The sequence below is a fragment of the Ixodes scapularis genome, unplaced genomic scaffold, assembly GCF_016920785.2.
Source record: "Ixodes scapularis isolate PalLabHiFi unplaced genomic scaffold, ASM1692078v2 PGA_scaffold5__190_contigs__length_132052651, whole genome shotgun sequence".
Classification (NCBI taxonomy): domain Eukaryota; kingdom Metazoa; phylum Arthropoda; class Arachnida; order Ixodida; family Ixodidae; genus Ixodes; species Ixodes scapularis.
In genome coordinates, this window is record NW_024609880.1 from 31,592,581 (window position 1) to 31,609,643 (window position 17,063).

Consider the following 17,063-nt stretch of genomic DNA (forward strand, 5'->3'; position numbering starts at 1 on the left):
TTCATCAGACCACTCGAAGACTTTTGTTTTCCAGTGCCATTTTTCTAGCGCCTAAAACATTGCTCCCAAATGAAAAACCTTGGGTGAGGCGCCTTTGACACAAATCTTTGGAGTCGCTTACAATAGCTGCTGGAATCGCTGTTGCTTTCGCAATAGGCGCTGCCTGATTTTTCGGGACTCCAACTCAATCCCGGTTCGAGTCGGCCCGGTAACTAATCGGAAGACAGCGGCAAATATGCAAATTCCCCAAAACGATTTTATTTAGAGATTGTCACTCTACCTTGTAGATACATCTATTCATAGTTAAATGTTTCGGGCGCACGCCTCGAGAATGCCTGTGCTGTCGGTTCCGTTGTAGCGTCGAAGAATTGCTTGAAGACGCTTGTCCCATGCTTCTTGCTTCCTCGACACCATTGTCGAGACGACTCCGCTTGTGGCTTGGTCTAACTTCATTTGGGCCAGCGCCTGATCTTTCTTTAGCGACTCCAGGAGCATCGAGATGTTCGGTGATTAACAAAAGACGTTGCTCTGCAAAATTGTATTGGGATCATATGCACCATCCACGCACTGAAGAACGGAATTGTAGAGCGTGGAAGGTGTATATGGTCCTAATATAATTTTGCAGAGCAAGGTCGGTTCTGCATCACTGAATATCTGGATGTAGCTGGAGTCGCTCAAGAAAGTGTAGGCCCTGGCCGAGAGGAAGCGAAGCCAAGTCCCAAGCGGAGTCGTCTCGGCAATGATGTCGGAGAAAGCAGGGACAAGCGCCTTCAAGCAGTTCTTCAACGCTACAACGGAACCAACAGCACAGACATCCTCGAGGCTTGCGCTCGAGACATTTAACAATGAATAGATGTATCTATAGGGTAGAGTGACCATCTCGAAATAAATTTGTTTTAGGAAACTTACATATTTGCCGCTGTCTTACGATTAGTTAAAGGGACGACTCGTACCCGGCTTGTGCTGGAGTGCCGGGCAATCAGACAGCGTCTATTGCAAAAGTAACATAGATTCCACTAGCTATTTTAAGATACTCCAAACATTTGTGTTAATGGTACCTCACCCGAGGTTTTTTTTATTTGGAAGCAGTATGCTCGACACTAGAAAAATGAAACGGAAAATCAAAGTTCTTTCAATAGCCTGACGAACTGTCACTGCGGAAAAGTCCCTATGACGAAATGCCCTATGTGACGAATTGCTCTGCTACCAATTGACCTGCAACGAATAGACGATTTGCTATTTTCCCAAGCGCCCCGGCCCGCGCGCGAGGAATTGTGGGAGAGACTGTCCCTCGCCTGGCCGCCTTGCCTTGAGATCGCATTGCCTTCTCGCATTCCATTACCTATTCTTATCTGTTCAGGTGTATTTTTTATTGCTTCTAAATGTTTCTATTCTCTCCTGCGCGCAATATTTCTTGTATATATATATAGTAATCGTGTCTTTATTTCGCCTTTTTCAACGGGAGTGCCGACGGGCAACACGCTGCTTCGCGCGTCGTTCCCTTGGTGAGTACTACCGTTGCTACCGGTTCCTATCGCGCTGTTAACTGTTCATTTTTGTCAATTTGACCCGCGTGCAGTCGAGAGGAGCCGTTTATGCTCTGAATCTCTGAATCAACAATCGCGACGAGAGAGCCGAGTGCACTGTTATTTGACCGCCAGCGCTCGCTCCGTTGACTCGCACTGCAGCGTATGCCTTCGAGTTCCACTTGACGAAGATACAGTACGCCGCTTTGTCGCCGCGAACCATTTGTCCGAATGTTTGCGCTGCGGCACCTGACAACAGCACGCAGTTGTCTTCACCCAAACGCTTCGCAGGACGCTGTCTTTTGGAAAGCGGTGCCAGGAAACGTGCTGTGCGCTGGCAGTATTGTTTGCACAGCCTGGTACACAGCAAACTGTACCACCGGGCATGTTGCTGCTGAAGGTGACCTAACGAAATAAAATACTTTGAGTACTTTGAGCTGACGTCCTGACTAGAGAAATAAAATTATCGAAAGAACTACGAGTTTCAAGATAACTGCCTGGGTGACAGCACATTTCTGCACTTGAAAAGGGTGCTTGCAACTGACAACCGCCTAGCAGATAGATTAAGAAGGCATACCATAAGCGCATACAAGCCGCGGCGTTGGGCCACCGGTGCTTGCGAAGGGCTCGCGCCGCAGCGCGGAGTTGTCAGACGCCGCAGCGTTGCATATGCCTCAGCTTCGCAAACATTCGGACAAATAGTTCGCGGCGGCAAAGTGGCGTGCTGTATCTTGGTCAAGTGAGCGGCACTCGAAGGCACACGCTGCAGCGCGAGTCAACGGAGCGAGCGCTGGCGGTCAAATCACAGTGCACTCGGCTCTCTCGTCGCGATTGTTGATTCAGAGCTCTGCATACCCCTGTGACATGTGCGCGGGTGCTCATAAATGGCTCCTCTCGACTGCAAGCGGGTCAAATTGAACCAAAATTAACAGCTAACAGCGCGATAGGAATCAGTAGCAACGGACAACGGTAGTAGTCACCCGGGGAACGACGCGCGAAGCGGCGTGTTGTCCGTCGGCACTCCCGTCGAAAAAGGCAAAATAAAGACACAAATACTATATATATGCAAGAAATATTGCGCGGAGAAGAGAATAGAAGCACTTAGAAACAATAAAAAATGCACTTGAACAGATAAAAACAGGTAATGGAATAGAAAAACAGAGGATTAAGAGGAGGCAAGTGACAAGGCAATGCGATCTCAAGGCAGAGCGGCCAGGCGAGGGACAGTCTCTCCTGCAATTCCTCGCGCGCGGGCCAGGGCACTTGGGGGATTTCGCAAAAGGTCTACGTACAATCCTACAGCCCTGGCTGTTACAGCACTGGCAGGGTTTTACAGCTACGCTATCTTGTTCTGCCCAGAAGGGGCGTACCGGGGGGGGGGGGGGGGGGGGGGGGGGGGTGGCTTATGGGGCTTCAGCTTCCCCCCCTCCTCTCCGCACCCTAAGTGTCATTGACATTCCAGCCACCTCAGCCCCCCCCCCCCCCCCCCCTTTCCCTCCCCCGAAAAAAATTCCTGCTACGCCACTGCTGCCCAGAGCATATTTTCGGTCATGCAAACAGCATCCCACGAACATCTGCCCTTTCCAAGTAGCGGATTTTAGATTTCCGCGTGTACGTCGCCAGGTTCGCGTGCGCATTTCCTTCCTGCAGCTTAAAGCAGTACGATCGTGCTGTTTACACTAATTCAAGAGCTATGATTCCTTACATTGTATTTTTTTTATTATTATCAGCTACCCCTGTGTGGTTGCAATAATATGACACTAATAAACGAAGAGGTGTCTACGAGTAACCTTGGAGCGGCGGCGGAAACACAAGTGCTTCCGACACTCTAGCCATACCAATGGCGGGGCGCCAAATTTGCGGAAGGGTCTATTATGTGCCTATCAGTAGATGCCGCCGTAAGCATGACTTACTGTCGGGCGACTTGGTCATCTACATTGACACCGTCGTTTTAAATGTCAAGAATGTTCTATTTTCTTACAGGAGCGCTTTGAGATTTCATGAGGTTAAATCCACCGCTAAAATCGACATTTGAAAAACATTGGAGCTCGATATAAAATTTAAAAGCGCTAACAAAGACGAGGACAAAAAGGAAGGCGAACAGGACGAGCGCTTACTCTCAATTGAACATTTATTTAAAAACAGCTAAAGCAAACAACCTCCGACAAAAATACACTGAATTATTCAGTGGCGTCAGTCATCACCACGTGTCAATAAAATCACTCTCTTTTTGGTGCAGAAAAATTGACGGCTGGCTGACGCAGCCTTCAGTGCCCTCCTTCAAGCACTGCATGCGCTTCAAGCAAAAGAGAGTGATTGTATTGACACGTGGTGATGACTGACGCCACTGAATGATTCAGTGTATTTTTGTCGGAGGTTGTTTGCTTTAGCTGTTTTTTAAATAAATGTTCAGTTAAGAGTAAGCGCTCGTCCTGTTCGCCTTCCTTTTTGTCCTCGTCTTTGTTAGCGCTTTTAAATTTTATATCATGAACCAACTCGCCCGCTTCGCCACTTTAGTATTGGAGCTCGTTCCGTGCAGGCACCGATTTTTTCACCTAATATTACAATCAGCCCCTCCATTCATTATATCTCATAAAAAGGCCAAATGTCTACAAGCCTACGTGCAATAGGACTTCCTGCTCTTAGCGTTTATTTTAAATTTGACCGTTTTGCCAGGTGTCCTATTTTGTAGGGACAGATTAGTTTCTTTATATACGGATTTGTGCTTTATTCGCACGATAAAGATAGATAATCATTACAGACGAAATCTAATAAAAATATAAGTAAAAAAAATAACTGAGTAAAGGCCGGTTTAAACCAAACCGGATTGCGGCGTGGGAAAGGGTAGAAAGCACGTTTTGCGGTCAGTTTGAGTACATAAAAGAAAATTGGATAAAAGGGAAATTTCTCCTTCCCCCTCCCGGAAACTGTCCCTCTACCTTCATTAGCATCGTCGCTCTCGCCCATGCGTTGTGGGACCCGGAAAGTTGAAAAATATTCAAGTCTGGATGCGGGGAGCGTAAGCCGCAAAGCATCACCAGCTACGTCATATCACCTCTAAAAGAAGAAGAAAAAAAAAGAAAAAGAAAGCGTTTGTTGTTGTTAGCAGTTTGGAATCCGGGTTAGTATGCGCCGGCCTTTAGGGGTGAACCTCAGAAGGGTATGTACTTAGGCGAGTTGGTTGAACATTGTAGAAAATAAAAGCGAAAAAAAAAAAACACGAAAGACAAAAAGAAAGCAGTTTTTTATATATATATATATATATATATATATATATATATATATATATATATATATATATATATATATAAAGTGCATTGGCTTTAAAGCATGCCCGGTGAACCTCACTGCTCGTTGTGATGGGTCAAGGACGCCGTGAATACAGCCCAGATGTCTCCTAGCCTCCGTTCACCCTTAAATGCCGACGACCAGACTCGAGATTCTGCACGGCAGAAGATCCTCCTCTCCATGGGGGAGGAGGACAAGGCAATGGTGGACAGGGTAGAAAGGGAGAGGAGGAAGCGAGAGAAAAGTGGAAAGCGCGAACTGATCGTCGGCCTTTAAGCTGAGACCGCAGCCAAAGCCACAATCACCTCTCCTGGCTTTGAGGCATGCATTTCTAGCGCGAGCGTTCTTTCTGCGGCAGAACGCTTCAAAGCAGCGACCTCGAGCTCTCGTGCTTGTGGCACTGCATGGCTGCAGTCTCGGATGTAACGGCATGTCTTGTACCGGCATGTATTGTTACGGCATGTCTTGTAACCATTCGTTTTGGACAAAAACGGGTGGTTATCGTTTGAGCCCGTTCTCGTTTCGACCTTCTCACTTGGCCCTTCTCAAAACAACCTTTCTCAAAAAGATCTTCTCTCTTGGACCTGTCGCATTTGGTCCTTTCCCGTTTCGTCCTTCTCATTTCAACCCTCCTTATTTAAGTCCGTTCTCGTTTCGTCCTTCTCACTTGGCCCTTCTCAAAACAACCATTCTCAAAAAAATATCTTCTTTCTTGGACCTGTCGCATTTGGCCCTTTCCCGTTTCCTCTTTCGGCAATCCTGCCCTCCTCATTTGGGCCCGTTCTCGTTTCGCCCTTCTCACCTGACCCTTTGCAAAGCAGCCATTCTCACAAAATATCTCGCTTTGACCCGTCGCACCTGACTCGTTCCATACCAAAATCGTTTTTTAGGGTAATATTAATAAATGCATTGATATATTTCGTGCGTGTGTCTGTATGCGCCACGCTACCGGCATACTCTCTCTGCTAAGAATTTTAGCAGTGCGTCGAGGTCGTCGTGAAAAGCTACTAGCTGGCAATAAAACAGAGCAACTATTTATCGCAGTCAGGTCATATTCCGAAATGTCACGTTGTTTGAGGTCTCTCGACTTGGGACAATGCCACCCCTTCTATAATTCAGTGTTCAAATGGGGGTCTGTGAAGGCATCCTAGGGGTCCGCGAAGCTCATCAGTCACGCACGGCATTATTAGTTGTCTTTCTTCACGCTGAGAAAGAGCGTTCCAATTTTCGGGTGAGTACTGTCATGCGTATGTCAATAAGATAAGTCTACTTCACACTAGCAATTAGTTATATCCATTTATTAAATCATTATCATCATAACCTATACCTTTCTATTACCCTTACCCCAAACGGGGTTCGCCACCATCTCCGCCTTTCTACAAGAGGTCCGCGAAACATCAATGGTTGAGAACCACTGCTATTTTGTATGCTATTTCTGTTCAAACGAAGTTTCCAAATTAAATGTTCATCGTTTTTGTTTTTTTCGTTTGTTTAGAGGAAGGGAAGCAGGCGTCATTGTACGGTTCTCAGTGCGCACCTCTACACATAACATGTATCTGATGGTATGTTGGGCGCCCAAGCAAGGTAAGGCTCACTAAGAAGCCGCGAAGGTATAATGACGTTATGAGGCTTGCCGAACTAGTGCCATTCGGTCGTAGCACGAACGGGCGAAATGAGAATAGGTCAAGAGTCGAAAAATACAATTTGGATCTTATGAGAGGGTTCAAACAAGGCGGACCAAACGAGAATGGGACGAAATGCGCACGGTCAAAATGCGAATGGAACGTTTTGGGATAACGGGCAAAATGAGAATGGGTCCATTTGCAAAAAACACGATTCGGATCTTATGAGATTGTTCAAACGAGAAGGACCAAATGAGAAGGACCAAATGAGAATGGGTGGAAATGTGCAAGGTTCAAATGCGAATGGGACGTTTTGAGATACACCCGACAAAAACAAATAATAAAATAGAGATTTTTTTTTTTGGTAGGAATAGACCCTTCCCGAAATTCAGTGCCATCTCGTGGTTCGTATAGGAGTTTAGCTTTTGCCATAACAATGGCGGTAATGAACTTGTATTTCATCGGACACCGTCACTTTCGCAAGTCAAGGGCACGCGAGGAATTGTTCACTGTGAGTTCTTTCTCGACCACTTTCAGTTCAATGGTGACCAAGAACTTGCAGAACAAAGGTCCAACCCACACAGATGCCTCGATAAATTTCTATCCACCAAAGGGGCTTAAAGCCGATTGTGTGCCGCCCACAAATTGACTGAATCTAAGTTAGAAATGAACGCTTACGTAGCTCTTGTGTTCCATTCCTATGCCGTGTTGTACTAACCCCACGAATGTACAGGCCTCGCATCATCTGCTTAGGAGCATCTTCAACGTCTTCCTTTATCACTCACTAGAAGGCCGCCATTGGTAGGACACCGATGCCGTTCCACAGATGATGATAGTGATCAATGTGGCCAGACTGAATTTCGGAAAGGGTCTATTGCGTCAACCATGCTGTAAAAATTAAAATTAATTCTGGAAGTGATTTACATAGATTTAGATCATGGAGGTCGGAATAAGAGGAGGCGACATAGCGGCTTGCGCCAGCCAAACGAGGAATGCGAGAAAATCCCGAGTGAAGCCGGAAGTAAAGATCACGATCGGTGGGAACGGCCCCAAGGGTGCCCAAGCCCGTCCAATAGCGTCTTTTGGTTGTGGTCATCGTTGGGGGCGTGTCCCTCCAAACCGGAAGTCTCCTCGGGCTTCACCTTTGGTGGCGTCATGTCGCCTCCAGGAGCTTTCCTACCTCCGGTTTAGATGCTGGCTCAACTTTTGATGGTGACGTCACGCACAGGATGTAGCAGTTTCTCTGCATATTTGTATCAATAGCGAAGCGGGGATGCGGTCACTTCCATTGTATTAAACTGAAATTCCCCTTCCAGTTGCCTGTAATCATGAATATTTTGAAGGCAACGAGACACATAAAAAGTTGCTGGGCAGCAAACAATTTACCGAATCCGCGTTGATGAAGAACAGTTTTACAACACTGCGAGACCTCTTACGAAAACGAAAGAAGGTCATAGAAGACAATGTAGACGGCACGGACAAATCGAGATTTAAAAAAAAAAAAAGATTACTAAACCATTAAACACCCCAGAGTTGATTACAATAATCCCTGGAGAAGGGGAACAAGGGGGACAAAGAACAAACACAAAGCTCCAAACACAGCTAGGTGACTGGTGCTCGACCGATTCCAAAACCAGGCGGATTTTTTCGATCGCTCACCAGTCACCTAGTTGTGTTTGGAGCTTTGTGTTTGTCCTTTTTCCCCCTTGTTTCCTTTCTCCAAGGATTATTATCGTCATTCTTGTTCAGCTCGCTTGCACCCTTGTATAAATTGCATTATCATCAAGCACCCCAAAGTACTTTTTTTTTTTTTTTTTTGTGTGAAAGATATCGTCCGTTGGATGTGAACTGCGTCCCGATGTAGTTTTCTCATCTGTTTGCTTTTGGTCCTCGATGTTTATCGAAGCTACATCATCAGAGAAATCATAGTGTGTCTTAAGTTGCGCACGTACCGCTGCTGTTTGAGACTTTCGTCGTCACCAGCGTGATGTCCCGGATGTAGTGCTTCGGCGTGGTGAACAGGGCCACGCTCCGGTGGATGCCCGCGTAGTTGAAGAAGTCGAACGGCACGTTCTGTTTGCAGTAGTCCGGAGGGTATCTGCAGCCGCCGGCCAGACACACACGCCCAAAGGCAAGGGTTTACTCGCTCGCATGTAACGGACCTGTTTTATGACTTCAGCGAAGTATTGGGGGCCCGCTGGTCAGGCAAAATTGCGGACAAAAGGAGGTAGTTTTCATCCTTCAGCACGCGAAACATCTTAGATTACTTGCGTTGCAGCGTAGAATCGATGTTATATATAAAAACAAAGTGCTTTTTTCGATGGTAAAATCCTTTTATAGTCGGTGTGCAAGAGTGACACGGGGGAAACATAAATATATTATGACTGAAAAGGATGTTTTGTTTTTGTCTCGTCAGCTCCATTCGCGCATTTCGCCGATGCTATGTATACGCACCTCTTGGGGTCCCGGGGTCGGAACACGGAGCCCTGGGGAATGGTGCTCTCGGTCAGCGTGTTGTTCACGGCAACCGTGACTCTGTTTTTGCCGCCGTACAGCAGGGCCTTCGTCACCTGCACGTTCAGGGGAGGGCATGCAGTCCACGACATAGGCTTGACCGACGTCAACAATTATGCAGTTTGTCGCTCAGATGATCGTGCCACGTAGATGCTGTGGGTCAAAGAGGTCGCAGTTCGTGGGGGTCTCTGTTACCACCTCCTTCCTCGGACCTTACACATGCATGCACATGGTTAGGTATTTTGCTGATCAGTTCCACCACAAATCAGGTTGTGACCTGGCTGGATGTTAGGTTACAATGCGCAGATGCCAACTCTATTTTCTATTTACAGAAACGTCCTGCATTGTCGAAATGATGTAACAGCTATGGCATAATAATAGAGATAAAAAGGACTCGGGTGTGACTGTGAAATATGAACGGGTAACATGTCAGCAAAGTCTGGTAAAAAACGCACAAAGTTAAGCTACAAACATGCAACTTAAAGGTCAGGATCACTGCCCGAAAACAAGCGGTCCCATGGTAATATTAATAATGGCAAACTCGAGAAATGCATTCCACTTGGTGATTAATTAATTGTTAGTGCCACGTTACGAATGTTGGGAGATAAAAATGTGTTTTGGGTTTGTTTTGACGTTGTACCCTGTACCAGGGTGCAAGATGATTTAAATTCAAGCTTTCGCTCAAGAATTATCGCGCAAATATTTTTAGTTACCGTCTATTTATCATTTAATGGTTTCTTTCTGTGCGGTTTTTTATATTTAAATCAAATAATCACTAAGGGAAGAAGTATTTATATCCGGCTAAACAAGAGCAAAAAGCAGTGCTCGTCCGAGCAATCCGACATTTGTTCAGCCCTTTTTATATATTTCACTGCGTTCGTTAGTTGCGTAAAGAAAATCAGAACACTGAAAGAAGAAACGAAAACTAGAGAGTAATGTCTTATTAAAACTATTTAAACAAGGAAAAATAAGTTTTTGTTTTAATGCGACTAGTTTACATCAATAAAATGTTGTTTATTAAACTACTTGAAATTTACAGGAATTTTTTCTTCCGCAATAGTATCAGCGATAAGAGGGATTGGTGAATTTGTGATAAAAATTCTCTATTTTCGTGCTACAGTGATTTAGAACAAATTAATAAATGAGATAAAATAAATTTGATTTATTTCATTAAACAACAACACTTTTTTTCTTTTTTTTTTTACTTTGCTTTGCACGTTTGGTCTTTCGGTGGAGCGGCGTGTTGGTTCAAAACTGAGTGAAAGGGTAACTCTCTGTGAAACGATATGTAGAAACTGAAAGAAAAACAGCTTGTCTGCGATAATGAGCTGTAAGGGGATAATTGGAAAATCACAAAGAAAGAGAGGCAGGTAAATGAAGCACTACGTCACGGCACATTATCCACGCTTCGCATCGATCGCTTACGCACTTCACGTAAAACACGCTCATATCGATAAATATACTCTATCCGGGCGTGTTACGCGCGTAATAATATACGAATTGGCCTACACCTCTAGAGAGTCGGCTCTGCCACCACCTCCTACATGGCAAGGCCGTATAGTGCTATAGAATTTTACGTCACCAACCGGAGGCTGCTTCGTCAGCGTGGGACTGGAGCACGCGTGTGCAGTCAACAAGGACACGTGTCCCTGCCTCGATCAGATCAGTGGCCCTCGGTATGTGAAGTTCTGCATCCGGCATTATATGGCATTGCTATCTTGAAGGCGTTGTCTGTGCCGAGATGGATCGCTCCTTTCTTCAGTGAAATACGGAATGTACAGTTTCGTCTAGAACCACTCGTCCAAGGTTTAATCCAGGGTAATGTCACTGGATCCTAGGAAAGTAGAGCCAAGATCCCTGTGTGGTTGCCATTTTGGTTCATGGAACGAGCAGGTTTTCTTTGACCTCGAGCCGATTTAGATTCGCTGGTGACGCGTAGCTTTATATAGACGTTTCTTGAATGCCGAGATTTCGTTATCCACACACCGGCGAAACAAGCGCACATCTTCTCGCTGCTACGATATGCGGCGCCGGTGCTTGGCAGCACTGAAAAAATAAATTTGCTGCCTTTAAATACGCAAGGATAGCAATGCAATTGTAAGATATCTGAGGAGATAATCATGATTGATAAATGAATTGCATGCACAGCGGCATAAACGCCTATATCGGCGAGGAATGCTTTCAACCCTTTCGAAGCGTCGAAGATTTGAATGGACCGAAATGGCGATTGGCCATAGCAACTCGAACCGATCAACCAAACAACCTGTGAAGTTTGGTCGTCTGTATCCTCGCGCTTTGCGGCCAAACCAAAATGTTTTAGGGTTGAACCCTATACAGTCGACGCTAGCGCTTGGAGTGGCTGGCTGGGCATTAAGAGCGACGCTGCCTCCACCTGGCTCCGTCAGCTCAGCTCCAAACCTTTGCATGTTACGGTTATGTACGTTGGTACTAACAGCGTCATGCAGAGGCGGCCGTGGATGCTTGCGAGCGATATCGCGCATGTTCATCTTCGCATCGATCGATAATGTACAGCTAGGGAAGTACGGTTCAGTAAAACATTCTTGAATATCGAAAACACGAAATTATGAAACAGATAGGCACGAAGACAGGCAGTACAGTTCTTTTGACAAGCAACCGACATTTAATGATGCCACCCTCCATGCGTCAGCACATCCCTTCCGTGACTCCAAATTCCCTCGAAAAAAGTAGAACCATCCGTGTCGACGAGCTGTGTACCCGGGTGCACGAGCGGTTACAGGAGCAACAAAGAAAAATAGCACTTCTTTAAACAACCGGCAGACGTCGAAAAAATAAAGAAGACGAAACAAACTAAACACATCTCGGCAAGTTATCATGTGTGTGATCTTCACTGAAACAGCGGCGATGTTTTGACAGCTAAAAAAAAAAAAAAAGTCAATGACATTTTGGAGGTACAACGAGGAAGATAGGAGCTGGTTCCGTAAGTGATGTGGAAATTCCAAAACTACAACTTTTCCTGTCTGCGCCCGCTCGCGGGTCAAGGTCGCAATTGTTACAGTTCTAGAACATGCATCAGGATAAAACTCGGAGCTGACAAAAACCAGAGGCTCCCGCGGCGCTCTCAGCGCCCATGCCAGCCACGCGTGGCGCTCGCGTCGTCTATTGGGCTGGCGCCAGAAAGTTTTTGACTCGGGCACAAAGCCTTGGCGAGATAGGAAGCTCCGTAACTGGTACACGAAGTGCTTCTAGTGGTATGTTGGTCTGTATCCGTTTGTGTCCGGCTAGCAGGCAGTGAAGGCAATGGCGCTACTTTTAGAGAGGCCAGTTGGTCCAGTTGTTTGAAAGCTCGATGCGCTGAAGAGAACAAGCATACATCATACGAAAGTCCGTGTGCAGAGACACTGGCTGAGGTGGCAGTCCTTTCACATTGGTCGTACAAAAGACCGTCTGCAGACATGTTCTTTGAGACAGTGAAGCAAACAGGTGCTTCGAACGTGCTTGAGGCGTGCACGCCAGATGCCTCTGTCATCACGTCTGCAGTAAAGTCCCTTTATCCAGGGAGGTTAGTCTGCAGCGGGGGAGCGAATTGCGGGTACTTTTTATGCAGAGAGTTTCCAAGAAACAAGAACCGTTTTTTTTTTTGGGGTCCAGGTGGGCGGCAGCGGCAGCGAACTGTCGACACGTCTGCTGAATCTCTGCTTCTGTATTTTGCAGCTGCCAAAGCCTGGTGGCCCACAAGTTATAAGTTCTCCAGGGCCTGGTTACCAGTGTGACATCTTTTCAAGTTGTGAAATCAAACCGAAGATTTTTAGTTTTCATCGCGGGAGCCAAGAGGTCAGGCTGTTCTGTGCAGCAAAATCGCCCAAGACATCAGCGGCGCCAGTGACATCACTCATCGCTAAAAGTTTCTACGGGGCGTTTCTTCGCATTTGGCGGCAGCGGCAGCGAACTGTCGACACGTCTGCTGAATCTCTGCTTCTGTATTTTGCAGCTGCCAAAGCCTGGTGGCCCACAAGTTATAAGTTCTCCAGGGCCTGGTTAACAGTGTGACATCTTTTCAAGTTGTCAAGTCAAACCGAAGATTTTTAGTTTTCATCGCGGGAGCCAAGAGGTCAGGCTGTTCTGTGCAGCAAAATCGCCCAAGACATCAGCGACGCCAGTGACATCACTCATCGCTAAAAGTTTCTACGGGGCGTTTCTTCGCATTTGGCGGCAGCGGCAGCGAACTGTCGACACGTCTGCTGAATCTCTGCTTCTGTATTTTGCAGGTTGGTTGAAATATTTTTTATAATTTTATGTTAGCTTTACTCTCTCTGCCGCTGCTGCCAAAGTGCGGTGCCTGATAGTGTACCCTCGGTTTGTGCATTTGTCATGTCACGGTGCTGCGTATGCCGGTTATCTGTTCCCGATAATGGCCCATCGATCAGTTGCTCTGAATGTAAATTTACGTTTCATTTCGGCACTTGTTCTGGTGAAACCGAAGAAGCGCTGAAACTAAAACCTGAGGATGTTGGGAAAACGTGGAAATGTGAGGCGTGCAGGGGGGTCAAAGGAAGGTGCAATGAAACAAAAGCGCAGAAATCGGAGGTAGACTTCTCATTACTGCTGCTGGGAATAAGTAACAAGCTTGACTCGCTCATGACCTCGCCCAGTGTGATCGGAGCTATTGAGAGGTCTGTACAGGTACTCTCGGATACGTTTGACGACTTCCAACGGCGGTTACTTGAACAGGAAAAAGCCACTAAGGAGCTGACGAAACGAGTAAATCTGCTGGAGAGCGTTGGTTCACCCAATAAACTTGCTCAAATTAGGCAAGATTTGGATAATCTTGAGTGGCATAGTCGTCGCTTGAACGTCGAAATTCATGGCATCCCAGAAACACAAAACGAGGATTTGATGAACAAAATAAATGAACTGGCAAAAAAACTGGAGGTGCCGCCTGTGGCCCAAAATGACATTTCAGCTTTGCATAGACTTCCAGCAAAACCGGGCGAAAATCGAGGAGTCATTGTTCGTTTTACAAGTCAGGAGCTTCGCGATTCTTGGCTCCGAAAAAAACAGGCACTCAAGAAAGGAAAAGACAACATATACATTTGTGAAAATATGACACGGCTCACCCGCACTCTTCTGTCAGCAACAAAGGAATGGGCGCAGAAGTCAGGCTACGCGTTTGTTTGGCACGCGAATGGGAAAGTGTTAGTTCGAAAACAAAGCGGTGACCGAGCAGTTGTCGTTCGCGGTGAGGAGGATCTTGCCAGGCTGAAATAAATCGCAGGACGTATCATTTGAACACTGTTACCTTCTATGTCAAACTTTTCTCGTGACATTGCATCTTTGAAAAGGCCGTACCTTTCACTTTTTCACTTAAACGCCAGAAGCTTACGAAATAAAATCGATGAGGTGAACTTGTTCTTATCCGAACTCAACCATCATTTTGACATTATCTGTTTTAGTGAGACGTGGTTCTTATCTGATGATTGTGTTGCGCTAGATGGCTACGATTGTGTGTCTGCATGCCGCTCAAGAGTGGTGGTGGGGTTGCCATTTATATTCGTTCAGAGCTCTCATATAACATAATTTCCGAATACGAAATTGTAGATGACAACTTTGAGTGCATTGCATTACAATGCTGTGACATCTTGTTTGCTCTTTTGTACCGCCCTCCATCAGGATCCGTGAGTGATTTCCTTCATTTTTCAGAAACGTTACTTGATCAAAGCGTATCGATGAAGTTACAAGCTGTCTTGGTTGGAGATCTAAACATTAATGCTGGCACGGACAATGTATCTTACACGCGTTTACAAGAAATATTTGAATCGTATGGCTGCACAAACACAATAAATGTACCAACTAGGATTACTTCGACAACAGAAACCACTCTTGACCTTTGTATAACAAATCTTCCTTCTGATGATTTGAGATCAGGCACATTGATGTGCGATCTAAGTGACCATTTACCAATATACTGTCTTCTGCCTTGTAAGCAGCCACGCGGCTATAAACAAGAAGCGTTATTCAGGGATTGTTCTAAACGAAATATTCAGCGGTTTAAGGATTTTATCTCGTGTCAAGATTGGAGTATTGTTTTGAGAGAAAACGATGCAGACAGGGCATATGACGTTTTTCTATCCCATTTTATTTCCGCGTATAACACGTTTTTTCCCTTAAAGGTGCGAAAAAAACATAAGAAAACTCGCAAGCCATGGATATCTAGCGAATTATATCAAAGGATTAAAAACCGGAACAAGCTGTATCAGATATTTTTAAAAACAAGGAGTGAAACTGACCTTCGCATGTTTAAAAAAGTACGGAATAAACTAAACACTGATATTAAAAAAGCAAAATGTGAATACTACATGCAAAAGTTTTCGGAAGTTATGGGGAATCCCCGCTTGATGTGGGAAACAGTAAACGAGTTAACTTCTAAAAACGTCTCGCCTAGAAAAGTGCCATTTTACGATGAGGCGCTATCGGAAGAGCAGATAGCAAACCGGTTTAACGCCCACTTTGTTACTGCTGGTGCTCCTTCAAATGACCGCGTAGATTTACCATGTGAACAGTTCATAAGGACAAATTGCCTAGATTCTCTTTTCTTATATCCGACTGATCAGTGTGAAATTATAGACCTAATTAGGGCACTAAAAGATGACTGCGCTTCCGGTACTGATGACATCAAGCCTAGACCTTTAAAGGCCGTTTGTGAAGAAATCAGCTTTCCATTGGCTCACGTTTGTAACCTCATTCTATCTACAGGCGTCTTCCCGGACAAAATGAAACATGCACGTGTGGCTGTTATACACAAAGGTGGACCAGTTAATGATTTAAACAACTATAGACCTATTTCTGTGCTTTCAGTTTTTTCGAAGCTAGCTGAAAATATTATAAATAAACGACTTGTTAAATTTTTGACCTCAAATAATATTCTAGTAAAGGAGCAATTCGGTTTTCAGAAAAATAAGTCACCAGAAGTTGCACTGCTTGGAATAAAAGAACAAATCCTTGAGAACATAGAACAAAAAGTATACACGCTAGGCATATTCCTTGACCTTAGAAAAGCATTCGATTGCGTTCAACATGACATACTCTTAAAGAAACTTCAGTTGTATGGAGTCCGTGGTGTTGCGTTATTATTATTTAAAAACTATCTCGCGTCCAGAACTCAGTATGTAACCATAAACGGAGTGAAGTCAGACTTTCAACGCATCAGATATGGAGTTCCCCAGGGATCTATTCTTGGACCTATACTATTTTTGGTATATATCAATGACATTGTAAACATACATGGTAGTTCAAATATAGTATTATATGCAGATGATACCAATATTTTCTTCTCCGGTGTAGACATACACGATCTCTTTGGTAGGGCAAACGAATGGTTAAGGGGGTTAGACATGTGGCTTAAATCAAATAAACTTTATTTAAACGTAGACAAAACTAAGTACTTACTATTTAAACCGAAAGGAATGACATTACCGTCAAATTTTAAATTAGAATTCCAGGACTCTTTCATTCAGCAGTCTTCAACTATTCGTTTCTTGGGAGTTGTATTCCACGAAAACTTATCATGGGCACCCCATATTGATTCGATCATAGGAAATCTTTGTCGAGCTGTTGGTCTTTCGAATAGATTAAGGTATTATCTCCCCCAAAAAGCTAAACGTCAAATTTATTTCGCCCTCATACACTCCCGTATAAGTTATTGTCTATTAGTGTGGTCAAGTACGTCCCAAACAAACTTAGATCGTCTCTTATCTATACAAAAGCGAGCATTACGAGCAATTGGAAACATAAATTTTTTTAGGAATGCCACACCATACTTTAGAACATACCAAATATTAAACTTAAGAGATCTACACAAATATAAACTGTCCCTCGAGATTTGGCGGCAATTTCATGCTGACAAATGGCTGTTCCATACAAAGTACCCCGTGAAAATTGGGCCGTACAATTTAAGAAAGAATGTAATAATGAAATCTCGTTCACGGACAAATTATGGAGATCAGAAGCTAAGTTTTCAGATACCAGATTTTTTGAACAAACACCCAACTATTTTAGACTTTCTAAATAGCGCCAGGTCACTCCTTAGTTATAAGAAAAGTGTGAAAGGAATTTTATTTACGGATGAATAAAACAA

General features: G+C 44.8%; 1 protein-coding gene across 1 annotated transcript in view; it reads right to left on the minus strand.

Annotated features, from left to right (window-relative positions):
• The window catches only part of LOC8029827 (beta-glucuronidase), a 47,164-nt gene that overhangs the window by 16,026 nt on the left and 14,075 nt on the right, over nt 1–17,063 (minus strand). Inside the window, exons 3-4 of the mRNA XM_042293891.1 lie at nt 8,891–9,006; nt 8,389–8,534 (exon numbers count right to left, since the gene is read on the minus strand). Of these exons, the coding sequence (XP_042149825.1) occupies nt 8,389–8,534; nt 8,891–9,006 (262 nt within the window). The remainder of the gene's footprint in view (nt 1–8,388; nt 8,535–8,890; nt 9,007–17,063) is intronic.